The following is a 21,375-nucleotide window of genomic DNA, read 5'->3' on the forward strand; positions in this document are numbered from 1 at the left end:
CTGAGAGATTGGAGAAACTGGGTCTCTTTTCCCTGGAGAAGAGGAGACTTAGAGGGGATATGATAGAGACTTATAAGATCATGAAGGGCATAGAGAGAGTAGAGAAGGACAGATTCTTCAAACTTTCGAAAAATAAAAGAACAAGAGGACACTTGGAAAAGTTGAAAGGGGACAGATTTAAAACGAATGCTAGGAAGTTCTTCTTTACCCAACGAGTGGTGGACACCTGGAATGCGCTTCCAGAGGGAGTAATAGGGCAGAGTACAGTACAGGGGTTTAAGAAAGGATTGGACAATTTCCTGCTGGAAAAGGGGATAGAGGGGTATAAATAGAGGATTACTGCGTGAGCGGACTGTTGGGCATGATGGACCTCAGGTCTGACCCAGCAGAGGCATTGCTTATGTTCTTATGTTCTTATGTTTCCTTCCTTCGAGCGACTTCCATTAAACACCACACTCTGGCGTCTGTCCGACAGCCAGTTTCTGACCCAGTTCACCACTTTGGGTCCTAACTTCAGCCCTTCAAGTTTGTTCAACAGCCTCCTATGAGGAACTGTATCAAAGGCTTTGCTGAAATCCAAGTAAATTACATCTAGCATATGTCCTTGATCCAGCTCTCTGGTCACCCAATGTTTTCCTCTGTTTTAAAGTACAAACCGTAATTTGAAGCCCCAACATCAGCTGTGCAAGCAACCTGTTCCGCCAGTGCCAATAAGATGGGGTGTCGGCAGTGGCGTACCTAGGGTATGTGGCACCCGGGGCCCATCATTTTTTGACACCCCCCCCTATGTAAAAAATATTTTTTGTAATGACCATGAAACGGAATAAATGGTCAGAATAGAAACAGGCAGTGAAAATTTTCTTATATTCCAAACATAACATAAATTATGTCTGAATTGTCATGACATCAGAAGTACATATGGAGTAGTTGCAGGTGATGCTTGGGACAGTTCTGATTGTGTTAGTTCGGTTTTATGTGTTTTTTGAATAGAAGGGTTTTTATTTCTTTTTGAAGGTTTTGCAGTCTGTGGTCGATGTCAATTGGTTGTAGAGTTGGGGGTCGAGTGTTGCAGCTCGAATGGCTAGGAGGTTGTCAAGCAGTTTTTTTCTTTTGACGTTTTTGGTTGGAGGGTGTGTGAATGGTGCGTGAGTTCTCCTATGTCTGTTTGAAGTGGATTGAATTATTTAGCTGAAGAAATTAGTTACCCCCTCCCTCATCCCACACACATTAATTCTCTTCCATTTTTGTTCCCATTATAAAAAACACTGATAAAAGTTCCCAGAAAAAAAATACATTAAAATAAGAAGTGAAAACAAAGGCCCCTACAGATGAGAACATAACATAAGAATAGCCTAACTGGGTCAGACCAATGGTCCATCATGCCCAGTAGCCCATTCTCATGGTAGCCAATCCAGGACACTAATACCTGGTCAAAACCCAAAGAGTAGCAACATTCCATGCTACCGATCCAGGGCAAGCAGACTCTTCCCCCATGTCTTAATAACAGATTATGGACTTTTCCTCCAGGAATTTGTCCAAATCTTTCTTAAAACCAGCTACACTATCTGCTTTTACCATAACTTCTGGCCACTTCATTTTTAAGTTTAGATCTTTCCTTTCAAACAGAGACCTTGCTAGATGTCAAATACAGCACAAGGTAACTTCACATGGACTTAGCTGTGCAGGAAATGTGAATCTCCTCATATACCCACCATATCGTGCAAAAATGTGCAAAGGTCTGTTTTTTTTCTTTCGATCACTACATAGCCTAATACCACACAAGCAGCGCTGTTACAAACATATTCTGTAGGTCAATGCTAAAGATAACAAAGTTTCCTTCCTTGGACCAGAAGGAGATACTGATAAACCACTGGAAGAGATCCCAAAACAACACCCAAAGACCCACTCAGTGTGTGAACCAGTTGAGTGGAGTGGACTAACTGGGGGGTGGAAATGGGCCCGGAGTTTGCTCAGCAGAATTTCCCAGACCACCTCTTCCTCTCAACACATTGACATGCTGCCACCACCACCACTAGGAACACCTCACTGGGTAGGCCAGCTATGCTATAAACTTTATAAAACACGTTATTATATTTTCTTATAAAGCACATATTTTAACTGAACTCTCTGACATCCTCAGCCTTTCCATTCACAAAAATAGAAGGAAGAAAAGTTCCCATTTCCTGCTGTCTCATGTCCCCGGCCTATACAATATTTTTTTTCTGCAGACCCTTCAAAAGTCTGACCAAATCCTCGTTTCACTTGCATTATAAAGTACTGAGGATGCAATCTCTACCCAATCCCAGATCCTAAAGTCTAAGACAGTAGCGCAAACTAATGCTGCCAGATTCAGGAAAAAAAAATTTGATTCGATTCAGCCTATTGAATTGATTTTTCAATTCGATTTTCCTGCCCAGTTGGGTGATTTTTTTCAAAACTCCTGGTGGGTTTTATAGCTTTTACATTCCCTTTGGCTTCTCCTAACCACACTGGCGCTGTGGTGTAAATAAAATAAAGAAACAAAAAGGACTTTTCCTCTCTCTGTTAAATCCTAGCTCACGTTTGCAGTCCAACACCAGCTCTGGCAGGATACACATTTCAAATCTGACATATTATAATCACAAAACAGAAAATAAAATTAATTTTTTCTACCTTTTGTTGTCTGGTTATATTTCAAATCTTGTTGGTCCAAGGCTCTGGTTTTCTTCTGATAACTTGCTTGCCAGGGTCTCCTTCTTTCTTCTTTCTGCAAGCTAACCATCCATCTGCCAACTCTGTCCTCCCTTTCCATTTCCCTTCCCTCCCCAGGAAGTCTGGTATCTTTCCTTTTTTTCATCTCCCTCCACAGATCCACCTTTTCTTAACTACCCTTTCATCCGGCATCTCTCCCTCCTTCCCCACCACCCCAGAGTCCACCATCTCTCCCTTTCTTTTCCCAATTACCCTCCTATCCAGTATCTCTATCACTCCTCCACACCATCCCTTGTGTCCAATTTCCCTCCCTTTCTGCTCCTTCCCTACCTAAATCCCATGGTCCATCATCTCTCTCCCTCTCCTCTATTTTCAGACCCATTATTTCTTCCTCCCCCCCAAAGTTTGGCATATGCACGTCTCTTTGAACACCCCCTTCCCTCCGTGTACTTCTAAACCAGGGTCCCCCCCCCAAAGGCCTGTCCCCCCTTAAAGGCCTGCACCCCCCTTGAAGGCCTGTCCCACCCCCTTGTAGGCCTGTCCCCCCCCCCTTGAAGGCCTGCCTGCCTGTTTCCCCCTTGTAGGCCTGTCCCCCCTTGTAGGTCTGCCTGCCTGTCCCCCCCTTGAAGGCCTGCACCCCCTTGAAGGTCTGCACCCCCTTGAAGGCCTGCACCCCCCCCCGAAGGCCTGTACCCCCCCTTGAAGGCCTGCACCCCCTTGAAGGTCTGCACCCCCCCTGAAGGCCTGCACCCCCCTTGAAGGCCTGTTCCACCCCCTTGTAGGCCTGTCCCCCCCTTGAAGGCCTGCCTGCCTGTACCCCCCTTAAAGGCCTGTCCCCCCCTTGAAGGCCTGTCCCCCCCTTGAAGGCCTGCACCCCCTTGAAGGTCTGCACCCCCCGAAGTCCTGCACCCTCCTGAAGGCCTGCACCCCCCCACGAAGGCCTGTCCCCCCCTTGAAGGCCTGTCCCACCCCCTTGTAGGCCTGTCCTACCCCCTTGTAGACCTGTCCCCCCTTGAAGGCTGCCTGCCCCCCCCCTTGAAGGCCTGCCTGCCCCCCCTTGAAGGCCTGTCCCTCCCCCTTGAAGGTCTGCACACCCCCCGAAGGCCTGTCCCCCCCTTGAAGGCCTGCCTCCCCCCTTGAAGGCCTGTCCCCCCTTGAAGGCCTGCCTGTCACCCCCTTCCCCCTTGAAAGCCTGCCTGCCTGCCCGCCCGCCCCACCCCGAAGGACCGATCGCCCCCCTGGCCTCCCCGCACCACTTATGAAGCAGCACTACCTATGCTCCCGGCCTTGCCATTCAGTCCCCCCCCACCACGCCCGAAGGACCATTCGCCCCACTGACCTTCCTGCACCACCTATGAAGCAGCCGCAGCAGGATCGCGACACAATCCCTGTGCTGCTTAGGCACTGCTTCCTGCGCCGCGGTCCCGTCCCTCCTCTGACGTCAGAGGAGGGGCGGGACCGCGGCGCAGGAAGCAGCGCCCAAGCAGTTCAGGGATCGCTGACGCTGCGGGCTGCTTCACAGGTGGTGCAGGAAGGTCAGTGGGGCGAGCGGTCCTTCGGGGGAGGGGGGGGGACTGAACGGCAAGGCCGGGAGCACCCCCTCAGGGCTGGCACCCGGGGCGAACCACCCTTCCCGCCCCCCCCTTGGTACGCCACTGGGTGTCGGTGTGAAGCCAATATTATAAAATAGCTCTAAGCATTAACATACAATATTTTTGAATAAAATGTTGTAGTTGCCATGTTAGAAATGATTTTGGTTCATTTGGTTCAGTGTAATGTTTGACCTTCTTGTTACTCTCTTGGGGGTCCTCTTTAAGCAGGTCTTTTCCACATGCTAAGCACATTTCTAGCCCGGACATCGAAAAAGGCTTTTTTTATATTTGTTTTATTTCTGGATCTGTGCTAATGTTAGCATCTACTATAATAAAATGCTAAGCGTGCATGCGCACTCTTACTGCCATGTTCCCTGATCCCTGATCTGTCGGTCTGTGGTCGCCAGGAATGCGCATGCGCGCTTACCACGCATCTTACACTTCATGGACTGCTCAGCACACACAGCACCTGCACTGGTGAAGTGCGCAGCTCATTCAGCCAGCGTGAGGAGGGGCTACCAGCATCTGCCTCGGGCTCCGCATTGCCTCCTGTCAACGCGGCCACCACTTCGCCCTTAGGTAGTTCTTACGCATGGCGGCTGTTGGCTTCAGGCGCGCACGGTGGCTGTCGGCGCCTGCAGGCCGCGGAAGCTGTCGGTGTCTGCATGCCATGGCGGCTTGAGGCAGCTGTCAGCGGAGGGCAGACGTGAACGGAGGTAAGGGTTGCTGCTGGACAGGGGAAGAGGTGCTGATGGACGGTGGGGCAGAAAAAGGAAGGGAGGCCTGCGGAGGGCAGACGCGAATGGAGGTAAGGGTTGCTGCTGGACAGGGGAAGAGGTGCTGATGGACAGGGGGGGCAGAAAAAGGAAGGGAGGCCTACTGCAGGACAGGGGGAGCAGGAAAGAGGGGCTGCTGGACAGGGGAAGAGGTGCTGATGGACAGGGGGGGGAAGAAAAAGGAAGGGAGGCCTACTTCTGGACAGGGGGAGCAGGAAAGAGGTGCTGCTGCACAGGGGGAGGAAAAGGGAAGGGAGGTCTACTGCTAGACAGAGGGAGCAGGAAAGAGGTGCTGCTGGACAGGGGGGAGGTAAAACAAAGGGAGAAGGGCTGCTGCTGGATAATGGTGGACACAAGGGAGGTAAAAGGAAGGGAGAATGGACAGGGGGAGCAGGCAAGGGGTGGTGGTGGACAGCCGAGGAAAAAGAAAGACAGAAATACAGAAAGAGGCTAAGGAGAGAGAGAGAAAGAAATAAAGACAGACACACACACATATATTCTAGCACCCGTTAATGTAACGGGCTATAAGACTAGTTAGATTATAAAAACCACTATTTTCAAAGGCACATCCTTAATCAACCCCCAATATACAAAATCAAAAATGTGTTGTTAAAGACTTGCTAGGAGTTTCACATTCATCCACACAAAACAATTACATTAATATGCACAATATGTGGAAATTGGCTTTACATACTGTTCTATAAAGGGCACTGAACCTGGAATGCCTGTTCTAAATCATTCAGCGCCGATTTTCAGCACTAAATTTTGAGCACCATTTACTGAATCCTGCCCTTGGTGTGAAACCCAAGCAGCTAAAAGGTCAAATGAACATACGTGCCATTTTGGAATTTTTGAAGAAAGGAGCTCCAAATCTCATTCAGATAAGAACATAAGAATTGCCCCTGTTGGGTCAGACCGGAGGTCATCGTGCCCGACACTTCGGCCCCTCAGGTCCAGGACCTGATAGTGCTCATACCCTAAAACTGTCATACGCTTTTCGCTTATGTCCTGTAGAGTAACCTTCTATCTATACCCTGTAATCCCCTTCACTTCCAGGAAGTCATCCAGTCCATTTTGAAACTCATTATTGTACTCTGTCCTACTACCTCATTTGGAAGCGTGTTCCAGGTGTCCACCACCCTCTGAGTGAAGAAAAACTTCCTTGCATTCATTTTGAATCTGTCCCCTCTCAGTTTTTCTGAATGACCTCTTGTTTTTGTTGTCCCCGCTAATCTGAAGAATCTGCCCCTCTCCACCTTCTCTATGCCTTTCATGATTTTATACGTCTGTATCATGTCTTTTTGGAAATCCAGATATACTATGTCAATGGGGTTACCTTGGTCCAAATGTTTGCTTATCCCCTCAAAGAAATGCAGTAGATTCGTTTGGCACGATCGTCCTTTACAGAAACCGTGCTGGTTTGTTCTCATCAGTTTGTTTTTTTCTATATGCTCATTGATACCTTCCCTGATCAGTGATTCGACCATCTTCCCCGGAACTGAGGTCAAGCTCACGACTTTTTTTCTGACAGCTGAACAGCACAAAATAAGAATGTTCTTATGAGCGCGGAGTATTCAGCGCGGCTCCCTGCGCTAATAACCGCTATCACGGTTTAGTAAAACAGGGGGTATGTGGTAGTTTTAGGCAGTATGCAACTTTGAGTCCTTCAAAAGAAAAATGGGGTACAAATGGAAGAGCAAAATAGAACATATTGCCAGGAAAGTATGGGATAATTTTTTTTTAATTAAACTTTATTGATTTTAAAATATTAACAGTGCAATAAACAAGTATGTGGACATATAGCAAAACAAGATAAGCACTATTGTCTTATAAACATATCTAAGCAATAATTTTAACCCACCCACCCATCCACTGATTGATCAATAAAAGCACAAATACATATATTCATTCAGTAACCTTTCTTTCTGTAAAATAATAATACAATCCCACCCACCCTTTCCCCCTTCCCTGGATGTGTGTGTGAAAATAAACAAAAAGTTAACACATAGAACCAACTAAACTGAAGGGTATTTTTAAACATTGAAGTATGGGAAAATTTGAACTGTAACAGTCCATTCTATCTGTAATCTGTGGATAAATTGAACAACTTCATTTGAAATACAATTAAACCAATTGTATAATTCAATTACAAAAAGATGCACAAATAGATATTTTTTAAACTCTTATTAACTTGCCATTATATCACATTCACTGTAAAATTGAAAATAACTTACCTGTCCCATGTGATCCCAAACTGCTGAGGTTTACAGGGCATGAACCAATCTAGATAAAAATAAATGAATAAAAATATGCATTATGAATAAAATCTGAGAGCTGTTTTAATATAGTCCAACAAACTGATGGCAGAGAAGAGGTGTTGCCTCTCATTGGAAAATAAATCTCTTACCCTGTTGCAAGGTGTTGTTCGAAATGTGATTGTGTTGGTCTGATAAACTGTCAAGTAAAATATATTTTTTTACTTTTTTTTTTCCTGGTGGATAAATTGGAAGATCATGACATATGATCTCCAATGGCTGATGATCTACCTAACTGAATACAATTACTTCTGAAGTAGCTGCCTGGAGAACTTTCTAAATTGTTTTTATTGAGGGAGATGTGGGATTGAAGATTATTAGGTATCATCTCTGATTGGACTTTGGAGATTTATTTTTGGATGGTGTTTGGCGCCATTATATAATAGGCATAAAATAGGCACCGTCTTGTCTGTTCTGTAATTTCTCCTTAATGATCTTTAAGTTGATTTATAGTCATCACTCTGTGGTGTGTTTTAGGCATGCTCTGATGTAATCTAATGGCTGCAAGGCTTCCTTCGGCATTCTTATTAACAATTTACACAGATTACAAACTGTGTGAAAGCATAAAATGGCTCCTATGGAAATAAGTATACAAGAAATTACAAAAAAATACTCTGAGGACTCTAATTTTTGTGCATGAAAATAGGCAATCATAAAATCATGCACTCAATATGCACAAAAATTACACATATACAACCTATATGTACATACCTTTACCTGAATTGCACAGACAAGTTTCCAGGGATACGGTTGGGAAAATGTTTGCAGTTACACCCATACCCTTAAATTCTATATATCACAACAAATGTTGTGTACCGAATTTGGGGCGCAAATCCAAGATGTGCATGCAACTGAATTGATTAACGAGCCCTTAACTAGCAATAATGGAGTGCTAACAACCACTTATTGCTACTATGCTTATTAGAAAAATATCTTCTCAACAACCCTTCATTTAGACATGTTCTATACGACTTCATTTGTTTTTCGATCTTTTCAGTTACCGGCCCTTCATTATGGAGCTCTCGACCTCTCCAACTTGTTGAGTCCTCCTGGACATATTGTTTATGTTTTTTTGATCATACGACTTAGGCGTTTCTGGCTGATTTGGACATCCACCGGGGTTTAGAGCGGTTTTTAGACATCTATATTTTTTGATTATGAGCTCGATAGGGTGCAGTTGATGTGCTTATAGGACATGAAATGTCCTATAAGCACATCAACTGCACCCTATCGAGCTCATAATCAAAAAATATAGATGTCTAAAAACCGCTCTAAACCCCGGTGGATGTCCAAATCAGCCAGAAACGCCTAAGTCGTATGATCAAAAAAACATAAACAATATGTCCAGGAGGACTCAACAAGTTGGAGAGGTCGAGAGCTCCATAATGTCCTTTCATGTCCTTGTATCATGTCCTTGTATTATGACTCTTGCTTTGCCCTTCTCCTGCTCGATCGCTCTCTCACACTATTCAAATATTCTGGTGTTCCTTTCCTTACAATTAGTCTGTAAACTGCCTTGTTACTTTTGTTTAAAGATGGTATAGCAAATATTAAAATAAACATTGTACTCTGTAGCGTGGCCGTCCCTTAAGGTAAAGCAGGGACCGGCACACAACCACAAAATAGCCCAGGCGTGCTTCCTCAAACGGGAGGAAGTCCTGTGGTGGATAGCTTACACTGTGCAAACTGAACAGAATGGCCTCTCACAGTTAAGTATCAAAAGGATAAACTTAAGTTTATTTGTTATCCAGTCAGGATCAAAAGAATGCAAGAAAAAAACAAAAGTGCAAAACAACAGTAACATTAATTGACAGTTCAATAATGCTGCGCTCATCAGCCTGGTCTGATTAGAACTCAAAACAGTTCACCTTTTGTCCCAGGTAAGTCTTATTTCCTTATAATAGTACTGCAACAAAACTTAATTCAGCCTCTTGTAGTCCTCAATGCAAACAGAAAAAAAAAAACTTATCATATTGCAACAACATAGATCTTCCCTTCTCCTCAGAGTTCCATAGTAGAAGGTTGGTGGACTTGCCAAAAAAAAGGATCCTTTTCAGGACAAGGAGCAAAATGAACCCTCAAATCCCTCCACACAGATGTTGGGCAGATCCTGCCCCAGCCTTCAGGGTTTTCCCACTCTAGGAAGAACACTGCAAGTAGCTCCTCACTGCAGCCCAGCCTCAGCTTGCAGTAGCCATCTTGGCTCAAAAAAACCCAACAACTTCCAAAGCAGAATAAATTTCAAGCACACTTCCCTCTGCTAGCAAACACAGAGAATTCACTTATTTAGCAGTGACTTCCCTCAAAACATCACCGTAGTTAAATTATTGTCCCAGCGGTCAAACATCCACAACCCAAAAAAATTCACAAAAAGAAAACTTTTCATAACACAAGCCCACAATTCACTCAGCTTACTTCCATCTCTTCAGCAAGCATCAATTCTGGCAAAGCACTCCAGTCCATTTTCTCATGTTCCTGGTTTATCAGGGCTGCTGCTTCTGACTCTGGGTTCAACATTTCCACATCCGTGAGCTCTGGAGGAGTTTTAGGCTCTTCCAACATGAGAGGCTCCTTTGACTGCCCTCTCCTCCTAGATAGCCAGCTCTCTAAGTGCTCCAGAGCTGCTGTGCCACGCCCAGCCCTCCGCAGGGTAGGGCTTTCTCCACCTGAGGCTGCCTTCTATCCCGCTTGGTCAGCAATTTCCAAGATGGAGGATTTAAAGGGGCCAGACTGTTTTTCCCAGGGCTATATACTGAGTCCTGCCTAAACTCAGCCTGGACTTCCTGTTCCTGCCCAGCGGGGACATAATGGTTAGCTCTAATCATTTTTACCTGGCGATTTCTGGGGCTCTTAACTGGCACAAGGCCGTAATGAGAGTTGGGCTTGTGACAATTCGTAAAGGCCAAACACAAAATTTTTAAATCATATGTGTTCCCATACCTACAACTCCAGCCATGTCACATAGATCCCACCTATACCCTCCCATATACAAGCATACTCTCCATTATTCCTAAACACACACACATCCTCCAGAAATCTATATGTGAAAGAATTATCCATGCTATACCTCTACCTGCTTTCCCCATTTGTTTTTTTCTTATTGGTTTGCTACTGTGTAATGTTATCCACAAATGGAAGACACCTAAATACACTTTATGGACTACATTCAGTAAATAGCATCCATATTGGGGTGTGGCGAAATAAGAAGCCCTGAGCGTAGTAGTTTAGTGAGGGTATGAGGCGCCTGGGGCAGTAACGCCTTCCTCCCTACTCCCTCCTCTCTGCCCTCCTCACTCTTTTCATGCCTCCCCCCTCCTCCTTCTCTACCTCCCAAGCTACACTTGCACACTCCTTTCTCCCTGGACCTCTTTAAATATTTGCCAACACAAGCAGTTTCTCTGACCCTCTGCTTACGCCGGTGTTGGCTTTCCCTCTGATATCACTTCCTCGCCCCATGACCAGGAAGTGATTTCATAGGGGAGCCAGGAAGTTACTCGCACTGGCGAAGATTTAAAGAAAGGGAGAAGAGAGGGTGCAAGCACAGCATGGGGAGGTAGAGAGGTGCCAGCACCCCCATAAAGATGGCACCTGGGGTGGTTCATCCCCCCCCACCCAGCCCCCTTACTATACCACTGCCTATTCTATAAACAGTGTTCCGAGTTGGGTGCCATTTATATAATAGCGTTTAGCGCCAGGATCCATGCCCAATTTTGGGCATGATGATTTACTCCTAAATTATCTTCCATATTCTATAATACTGCGTGCATCTGAAGTGAACGCCCCTGACCCACCCATGCCTCTGCCAAGGTTATGCCCTCTTTTCAGATTCACAATTAAAAATATATGCGTACATCTTTATAGAATACTGACTAGAAAAATGCATGCATAAATCTGAATTTATTTATTTTAATTTTATTAGGTATTTATATACTGCCTATCAAAGTTATCTAAGCAGTTTAAAATCAGGTTCTCAAGCATTTGCCCTATCTGTTCTGGTGGTCTCACAATCTATCTAATGTACCTGGGGCAATGGGATGATTAAGTGACTTGCCCAGGGTCACAAGGAGCAGTGCAGGGTTTAAACCCAAACCTCAGGGTGCTGAGGCTGTAGCTTTAACCACAAGGCCATCCCTTCTTCCAATCAGTGCCAATAATTGATTGCTAGTGCCCAATTATTGCTGCTAACTGGCTCATTACTCAGTTAAATTACACCAAAAACCGGGAACACATTTGAGCACCATTTATAGAATTATAGGGCATTTTTATCGGTAACTTTATCCTGTGACCTAAACTGTCACTGAAAGATGATATCACATATAGAACGGAAGTAGAAAGGATTTCAGAGGACAATAGGTGCCTGGTAGAGTCAACACAGAAAGAAACTATCACTGAAATATATATATATGAAGCGTTCCAAGACAGCAATTACACAGCATACGAATGAAATTTTCTTATAAATTCATGTTACTATTCCTTTGAAAAGACATGAGTTGATCAAGAAGCAGCTGCTGACCAAACATTTAGCAGCCTGTTAAAGGCCTCAGTTAATTACTGTAGTCTCCACATTCTATATTTGGTTCAGTGGGAGAGCTGAAGGCATTTATGTACATAAAAGATAAAACTGGGACTAAGGAAATTGAAAATGTACAGCACTGCAGGGCATGTGAACTACTTCAAGAGAAGAATTCATATTCATACCAGCTGGGTCTCAAGGTACCACCACTGAGTCATTAATGATAAACTCTGCAACAGGCCTCCTTCTGAAACTGGCACCTGCATAATAATATGTTGAATACCTCTCTGGGGAAGGGAGTATTTTTAAATGTCCAATGATTCTATGTTTTTCTCACCATCTAAGGTTGTTTCATTTTACGATACTTAACAAAGTTACAATTCTTCAGCATGGAGGATATGACCATGCTTCATCTACATCCCAGCAACCTGCACAACTCCCATTCCTCGTGGCCTTCTGATATGGTGTCAGCATTCTTGGAACCCATCTTGTACTAACCTTGGACATGCCCAACATTTCATGAATTATTTTCCAAACTGTGCCTGCCAAGATGCCCATTTCTTCAGCTATGCAAGAAACCTTAATTTGTCTGTCTTTCAAAATTAAATCCTTGACTTTCTCAAACATTTCTGTGGAAGTTGCTTCCACTGGCCGTCCAGTGTGAGGGTCAGCTTCAATGGACTCTCCACCCCACTTAAACTGCTTGCTCCAAAGTTTTACTTTGTAGGAGAGGGCAGACTCAACATAAACTGCAGTCATGCATTCATGGATCTCCTTTGGCTTTTTCTCTTTTGTGAGAAAATTTATCACTGAATGGTGCTCCAAATCTAGCAGTTTCTTGCTTGATTCACACAAGGACTTTCCTGACATATTGTCTTTTGGAATGTTGGACTCGCACTGAGCCGCAGCTGTACATGAGTAGCCTTGAGACATGCACAGACTTGTTTCAACATGCTTGCTACTTTCTTTCATACTCAAGTGGATAAATTATTGAACGCCCCTTGTATTTTCTCCTGCAAGGAGTCTGACTTGGTCACATCATGGTTAGGGCTTCTACGTATTTCTAAGGGTTTATTCTACTCCATTTACCATCTGTTAGAAGAGCCCTTTTCTACTATCTCCAGGCCTCCTGTGAGCTCAGCATCTCCCTTCTCCCAGTCCCAGCACCAGTCCCCTTCTTTCATTTCCATTCCTTAGCATCTGTCCTCTTTTTCCATTTCCAGCCCATGTCTGCCTCTTTCCTCCTTTACCCAATGCTGAGATTCTCTGCAGGGTGGTGGGAGCTTGCTCCTTCACTCTCACTACTCAGTCTTCCTCTCAGTCTCCTGCCCATGATACCACACAAGAGTAAAAATTTAAGAGCAGATACTTCTGCTCCTCATGAGAAGTGCTTGCACTCATGGTATTGGCAGCTTAAGGCTGAGAGGCAAGCTAAGCAGCCAGAGCAAGCTCCTGTTGCTTAGCAGTGAATCCTGACACTAGGCACTTGAGTATCTCACATCAGTAGCCAACTCTGATGATGTCATCTCTCAGCAATGTAAGCTGGCAGATGGCATCATTGGAATGGGCCAGAATGGACAATTTTTCACAGTGTTTTTGGTAATATCCAGAAACCCTAAATTCTCTATCGGGGGTATTTTATCATGGTGTTCCAGTTCAATCAAACATCAGATGATCTAATTGTAGTTATTGTTAAACATCTTCCATAATTATCAACGGAACCAATCTCTGGGCATTACTCAGAATTCAAGAAAGAATTGTTTCATCATTTGTTGGTTCTGGGACTGCAGTCATTGGCAGTATTCAAAAACATTTTCTCACTGTCATACCCAGTGGATATGTTTATTTTGTATAAGGATAATCAAATTTATCAATTATTATGCCACCTGTAGTTATATCTTCTCTGATCTCCCCTTCAAGCAGTCATTAATATAGCCTAAATTATATTATTCTTATTTAACTAGTGCGAAAATTATTTTCAAAGCCATTAATGTGGATAAAAGACTTATTTTGCCATAGAAAAGACTTTTGAGGATATTTTATAAGTTACTTGAGCAGCCAAAAAGAATATCTCACAAGCCAAGTAGACAATCAGAAAACATTTTTGATAAGATGTCCAAATCTGATTTTAGACATTAAAAGAAAAAAAAAAGGTCCAAAATTCCACTGCCATACATGGGTATTTTCAAACCAGAAAATGTCTTTCTTGGTTTGGAAATCACCCCATTTTAAATGTTTTTGTGCTCACTCCCCCTAATATTCAGCAGGCAATGGTCAGTGTTTTCTTAAACATTGATCATCAATAGCTAAATTATCCACTGATATTCAATTCAGAGTCATGCCCAAGCACCAGACTGAATATTATTGGATAATTTTGGGCAGCCTGGCCAATTTTTAGCTGGGACCACTTAAGAATTAGGTGGCCTTGGCTGAATATCAGGTCGTCTGCATAAGTATTCATTTTTTAAATCACAACCCTCCTCTGGAGCCCCCGATCCCCCTCCTGCCAGGTCCTCCTCCCCCCACCAAGATTTAGTAGCCCCCCCCCCCCCCAGGCATACCTGTCTCCTTGGTGGTCCAACAGGAGCCTTGAAGAGCAGGCGCATGTCCCTCTTTAGTCTGCCTTCCAAAATGGCTGCTGCAACCTCTCATGTTAGCTCACAATATTACAGGAATTTAGGTCAGCTGTCCTAAATTCACTTGCTTATCTTATGCAGGTCCCAGCTAAATATCGCCAGATCCCACATAAGCCTTGGCTCCTCCCCAGCACTCCCCTGACTGGCCCACTTTTTTGGGGCTGGTCAGCACTAACATTCAACAGCATTGTCTGGCTTAGCACAGCTGAATATCGGTGTTTGTGCAGCCTCAAGTGATTTAAGCAGGCTAGAGCTTTATCCTTCCAGTGGTCATCTGGTCAGTATGTGCACTTTTTGGGCATTTAGTCATGATTGAAACAGGTCTAACAACAACAACAAAAAATCCTACTTTTTGCCATGGACAGTCTTACAATATCCCATTATTGCAGTCCAAATCATAAACCCGCCCTAGTCCTACCTAAACCACGTCCCCTTGAAATTTAGACAAACTGCGAAGAAAAACTTAGTTTCAAAAATAGCATTTTGGATGTTCTTGTGAAAAAAGAAATCCATCTGCAGCTTTGTGCTGTTTCGGGGGGAGGGGGGATATATTTCTATTTCAAAAATGAGCTCCAAGAGCCAATATTCAAAGGCAAATATATGTTGGCAAACCATTGGCAAAAGTATAAGTGGTTTATCTTAAAATGTATAACAAAACAACAAACAATGGAGGAACTGGAAAAAATATCCATATAAATCAAACAAAATAATAAGATTCCAGTTTAAATATACACTGGTGGCACTTGCTTGATACCTTAACCCCTGGTGAGCACTTAACTTCAAACAATTGTAACTGAATAGGGGAAAATGCCTCAGATGCTGCAATGCTAACGTTTTCCACCAGAAAACACTAATAGATCTCATGCATTTTCATTGGGGGAATCCTGAAAACCCGACTGGATTGCAACCCTCGAGGAAGGACTTTGACACCCCTGTAATAAAGTAAAAACTCAAAGATGATTGTGCCTTAGGAAATAATTCAGTATCTCTGATGCATAACTTGAAGGAACAATTTTGAAAAAAACATATGCCTTGCTTACATGATGTGAATTAACAATTCACTGAACTGGGTCTGCTGAAACAGATACTTATTTGGATGCTCAGTCTGTAGGACATCTCTAGCAGCTTTATCACCACAGTGCAGTGTTCTCATAACCAGCAGTCTTACACTGCCATCTGGTGTCTCAAATCTTGCTTCAAAGCACTCATGGAATTTCTCTCATCTTAAACTGAATTTATATTATTGGTTGCATTTAATTTCGGCCTGTCTGTTTCTTTTTGCTTTCATTAAATGGCAACATTGTAAATGACAGCATGGTTCTTCTAGTCTGCTCAGTAAGATGGCTAGAGTTGTATCTGTTCTTATTTTGAAATGTGAAAGTCATTTATGTTTTTCTCAGATTCTACCCTCTTGCTATATAGGGATCCTCTGTGTTTATCTGACATTTGAAAAAGATTTGTTTGTTCATTAACACTTTTCAAGTATTTAACCAACCCCACCTCCAACCCTTTTTATCAAGCTGCACTAGAGGTTTTTAGCCCAGACCGGTGCAGTAAATTTATTTATTTATTTTATTTCTTCCATTTGTGCGTTGCACATACCTATATAAGCTCCAGGCAACATTTACATAGGAAGGGGTTAGAAGAGGGTAGGGAGGACTATGGAGGGCAGGAAGGAGTGGAGAGGAGAGAAGTGTGTAGAATATTTCATAGAAATTCCTAACTTTACAGAGAGGAGCATCATCTATGTAAATGATATCTAAATGAATTAAAGGAATATGTAAAAAGGACTAGAAGGGAGGAACCATTAAACAATAGAATTCAGTTAATAAAATAAAAACAATAGGGGTAAAAACAATGGAATAAAATTTAAAATAATTCATAAACTGGAAGAAAAAATTTAAAAATAAAATCAAATAACACTTGAGCATAGGACCACTTACCTCACCAGCCTGCTCTAGAAACCTATAAGGCAACCTGATAAAAGAAGGCCTGTCTGTATCTTATCTCCTTTGTCCCAAATTTCCTTTAGGGTATACATATTCAAGCCTCTTCTCATATATTTTCTGACATAGATCCTATACTACTCATATTTTGGTTGCTTTCCTATGAACCATTTCATGTCTTTTTATATCCTTGTCAGGATACGCCCTCCAAAACTGAACACAGCACTCTGAGGTCTCACCAATGACCTGTAGAGGGGCATTAATACCGCCATTTGTATGCTGATTATACCAGTGGCATACCTAGCATATGTGACACCCAGGGCCCATCATTTTTTACAGCCCCGTCATCTATATGAAAAACAAAATTTTTAGTAACAATGCACACATCGCACAAGAAAAGGCAGCATCTTACATACTGCAGTGAGCAGTAGAACATCAATACACCCATTGTAAAACTAAACAAGCCAGACTAATATAGATCGATCCTGCCCAGTCAGTGCTAACAGAGAACCATGTCTTTCATATACACAGAAAACACCTAAAACACCTGAAAATTTTGATCATGTATCTCAATTCCATAGAGCAGTGTTTCTCAACCTAACTTTTCTAAGTTCCCTAAAGCTCCTAACTGCTAAAACAAATTAAAAATCACCCAGGCCTGCCCTTCCCTCCTTTATTAAAAACTATACTACTCAGCGGTGTAGCTAGGTAGGTTGGTGTTCGAGGTAGTGGCACCAGGCATCACTGCGCCATGTACTCCCTGCTCTTCCCTGCCTCTCGAATGCTCCTTGTCCCCCACGTACCTCTTGAATGTTCACCAATGCAAGCATCATCTTCCACCTGCTCACGCCAGCCTCAATTCCCTTCTCATGTCACATCCTGTACCACAAAGGTATAACAGTAATAAAACACAAGCAGAAACCAATCTTGACGGAGGAAAAAGCCTCAGACAGGGGCCCGCCCACCTCCACAATGGTGGAATAGCGGTGTTCGGGCGATTACTTCACTGGCACAAAACCTCCTGTTTAGATGGTCCTAGCAATGTGTTTGAAAATTGCTTTCAGAGTTGAATGAAGTAGAAGAAGATAATAACTTAACTTTCTCCTTTAAGGATTGGTACACCAACGGTGGCCAGCGTTTCACTGTCAAGCTGCCTCAGGGTGTAACAAGTCCGATCACACTCTCATCCGGATGCCACTCGCGTCTCAAATGATCCAAGGTTTTTTGTTTTTTTTTAACATCCTGTACCACAATCAGGAAGTGATGTCAGAAGGAAGCCAAGGGTAGCGCAAGCAACAGGTGGAAGGGGAGAGGAGGAGAGGCACCAGGGTTCCCATGAAGACAGCACCCAGAGCGGTCTGCCCCCACCCCATGCCCCTTCACTATGCCACTGATAGTACTTAATTATAAGTTTTGATTTATGTTTTGTAAGTTAGATTATTTTATTGTTTTATAATATGTATGTGGAGCTGCAAACCACCTAGCACATTGGGATAGTGCGGTCTAGAAAATGTTGAAATACATAAATACAAGTAAAGGCCACTTTGATTAATGTGTCTCATCTAATTTTATGTAAGATAGTAGTCCTTTTTGATAAGTGACTGGAGTGTGGCTGGAGCACTTTTAGTAATCAGGAGGGCTTCTGTCAGCTTGTGAAAAGAGGGCCTGGGGAGGGAGAGAGAGAATCAGTCAAAGGAGGAGCATTTTAGGGAGCCTAGATGGCAACACCCAGTTTTTTTGAGGGGATATTAGAGTGCTTACTGTTCTTTCCAATACTTTTCCCAGATACATCCCCCACTCCTTTCTCCTAGTTTGTGGGACTTAGGCACTGATTGCAGCTATACTGAGCCATGATCCAGTCTCAGGGTTTTAATATTTCACTTTCATATTGCAGTTAGAGAACGCTCCTGCTGTGAGGTAGAAAGCTGAAGTATAGAATCAAACTACGATAGAACAAGTCTGGTCTCAAACACATCCCAGGAGAGAAGTCTGCATTTCAAAGTGTAGCTTCAGGCTCACCTTCATCCAGAGAACAGTCAAAGGCTGTTTGAGCTTTTAGGATGGACTGTAGATTTCTTAACCATCCTGCATGAAAATACTTTAAAATTCTCTTTAAGCAATTTAGTCTTCTGGAGCAGAGACACTTACTTCCTAAACCAAGGGACCTAATTAGACTCAGTGACCTGCTTTTATGATTAGGGTAAGGATCAGTGGCGTAGCGAGGGTAAGTGGCACCTGGTGTGGGGGTGCCCCTCCCCTGCCTTCTTCTCCGCCCTCCACGCCACACGCGTGTCCCCTTTCCCTTCCCCTGTACCTTTTTAATTTTCCAAGTGAGAGCAACAGCACAAACTTGCTGCCCACTTAGTGTCAGCTATCCCTCTGATGTCACTTTCTAGGCACAAGGCCCGGAAGTGACATCAGAGAGAGGCGACACTGACGTGGGCAGCAAGTTTGCAATGTTGCTCGCGCAGGGAAAAAAATTTAAGAGGTATGAGGGAAGGGGCACACACACGTGGCAGGGGGAGGCAGAGAGGAGGACTCCCTGGGCGGACCACCCCTCATTACTAAGCCAGTGGTCAGGATGATTCTATGACAGACTTGGGGACAATGATCATTCAAAGAACTTGTCCGCATCACAGCTTGTTGCTTCATCAACTCTAGGTTTCTATAACCAGTGCCATTGTCGGCGGCCGCCTTAAAAGCAGCCGCTGATCGTGAGTCAATCACACAATGGTGTCAGGTACATAACATAATAGCAGTAAGTTCAATGCGGTTAACAAAAGATTATGCTATGAGAAAATACAGGAATAATATGATATACAGAAATCTAATTGATCAGAGATTTAGAAAAAAGAAAAGTTTTCAACAGTTTTCTGAAATGTTCATAAGATGTGGATCTAATTAATAATGAACGGAAATCTTTGCCCTAGTAAGCTGCTTGGTAGGAAAGACAATGCCCATGATGTTTCTTACTTTTACAGCCCTTGGCTGAAGGGAACATAATAAATAGGGCATGAGATTTTCTACTATTCTCATGCGCCACAATAACAAATCTGTCGGCAAGATATAATGGAGCAACACCAAAAGCAACTTTGTAGTATAAGCATTCCAACTTAAAGATCACCCGGGCCTCAACCGGAAGCCAATGCAGCTCACAATAATAGGGGGGTTACGTGGTCATACTTCCTCGGACCATAAATCATTCTTATTGCTGTATTCTGAACCAGGGTCAATCTAGCCAAATTTTCCTTAGTACTTGTCAAATATACAATAGTCCAGTATATTCAGAAGTAATGTCTGAACTAAAATTGTATAAGCAGCGGCATCGAAGTAGGATCTGATGATACGTAGTTTCCATAAGGTATAGTATCCCTTTTGAACCACTGCATCTATCTGATTTTTCATGGTCAAGCACTGATCAAGAACAACTCCCAAGATTTTAATTGTAGGGCTTATTGTATATGACATTGAATTGATCTTAATTATTGGTTCAAAAATGAGCTTTTATGATGACACAAGGAAGAATTTTTTCCTGGTTTAATTTCAATTTGAATTCCTGCATCCAGGATTCCATCGTGTTTAGCACAGACTCAATAAGATGAGTACTGTTGGATAGCGTTTTACAAAATCCTGCCTCCAACAAAGATAGGTGCTGGAAATGTAGGCCAGGGTTTTCCACTTCTGGTGTTAGCCACACCCACAGTGGCGTTAGGAGGCCTATAGCGCCTACAGAGGTGTGATTCTGGTGCTGATTATTTTTAGGCGCCTTGAGACTCAGTTAAAGACATCATTTAAACAACACTTTTTACTGAGTTTCGGCACCTACTGGCACCTAAAAAAATCTGTGCCAAAAGGCCTCACAAAACGGGACGTCGAGTACTTTTATTGACCTGACACAGCCCATGTTTCAACCAAAACCTGCATCAGGGGTCATTATTGTCAACCGATGGGTGTATCCCCTTCTTGCTTTACTTGCACCAGATCATAATCTTGTGTAACTGATGCAACAGTAACAGCAGAATGGACACAGACTGTTCTCACTGCCAAAAGCGCTTGTTATCCCTTTTCCTGAGGCCTTTTACGCCACAGTGTTGTGCCAGGGTGGTCCGGGGTCAGAGTCAGGGAGGAGCTGACAGTTATGAACACTGGCTATATTTCGTGCTAGTACCCACATAGCTAGCCAGAAAAGGCCACAGAAAAGGCCAGTGAATGACCTGGATATTCAATGAAGTGCCCAGCATTGAATATCTAGGTTTAATTTTGCTGGCGGTGGTCAGTGCTTCAAAAAAGGCTGACCGCTGCCGGCTGAATTTTGACGTGGTTAGTTTTAGTGCCTGTGAATTTAATATAAAAGTGTTCTCCAAAATCCTTTCCCCAAACACACAGAACAATATAATGGTCCTTTGATGGCTGACTGTATAATTAGAGAATAGTCTCTGAACAGGCACACAAAACACATGCTGGAAAAATACTAAAGGAGACACACCAGTTTTAGACTAAAAATTCCCTCATTTACTGGGATCTCCCCAAGCACATAAAAATATACAAAAAGCAGTACCAGGAAAACAATAAGGCACACAGTCCATAAAAACAAAGTAAAGAAATAACAAAAAAAAAAGTATCAATCTTGTTCAAAGTGTATACAGTCCTTGATCTCCTCTGTTCTGCATCTCCTGTGCTCCTTCACTGGCAGATGGGTTTTGAACCCTCTCTACTCCTTGGTAAGTGTCTTTTCACTCACAGGGCATTTAGCAGCCCCAGCTCCTCCTTCTAGATACTTTTAGTGCATGGAATATACCCTGGCCTCCAATTTCTCACTTCTTTGCTTCTTATGTTCCTCACAGCTTCTCGTTCCTTAGGAAAGTTCCTTCTCTCCTCTCTAGGACTTAGTCGCCTGTCTCTCACT

General features: G+C 43.3%; 1 protein-coding gene across 1 annotated transcript in view; it reads right to left on the minus strand.

Moving 5' to 3' along the window:
• Nucleotides 1-21,375, minus strand: part of CDK15 (cyclin dependent kinase 15) — a 158,819-nt gene that overhangs the window by 52,131 nt on the left and 85,313 nt on the right. The window contains exon 11 of the mRNA XM_033945924.1: nt 7,294-7,342. Within this exon, the coding sequence (XP_033801815.1) occupies nt 7,294-7,342 (49 nt within the window). The remainder of the gene's footprint in view (nt 1-7,293; nt 7,343-21,375) is intronic.

This window comes from Geotrypetes seraphini, chromosome 5 (genome assembly GCF_902459505.1).
Source record: "Geotrypetes seraphini chromosome 5, aGeoSer1.1, whole genome shotgun sequence".
Taxonomy (NCBI): domain Eukaryota; kingdom Metazoa; phylum Chordata; class Amphibia; order Gymnophiona; family Dermophiidae; genus Geotrypetes; species Geotrypetes seraphini.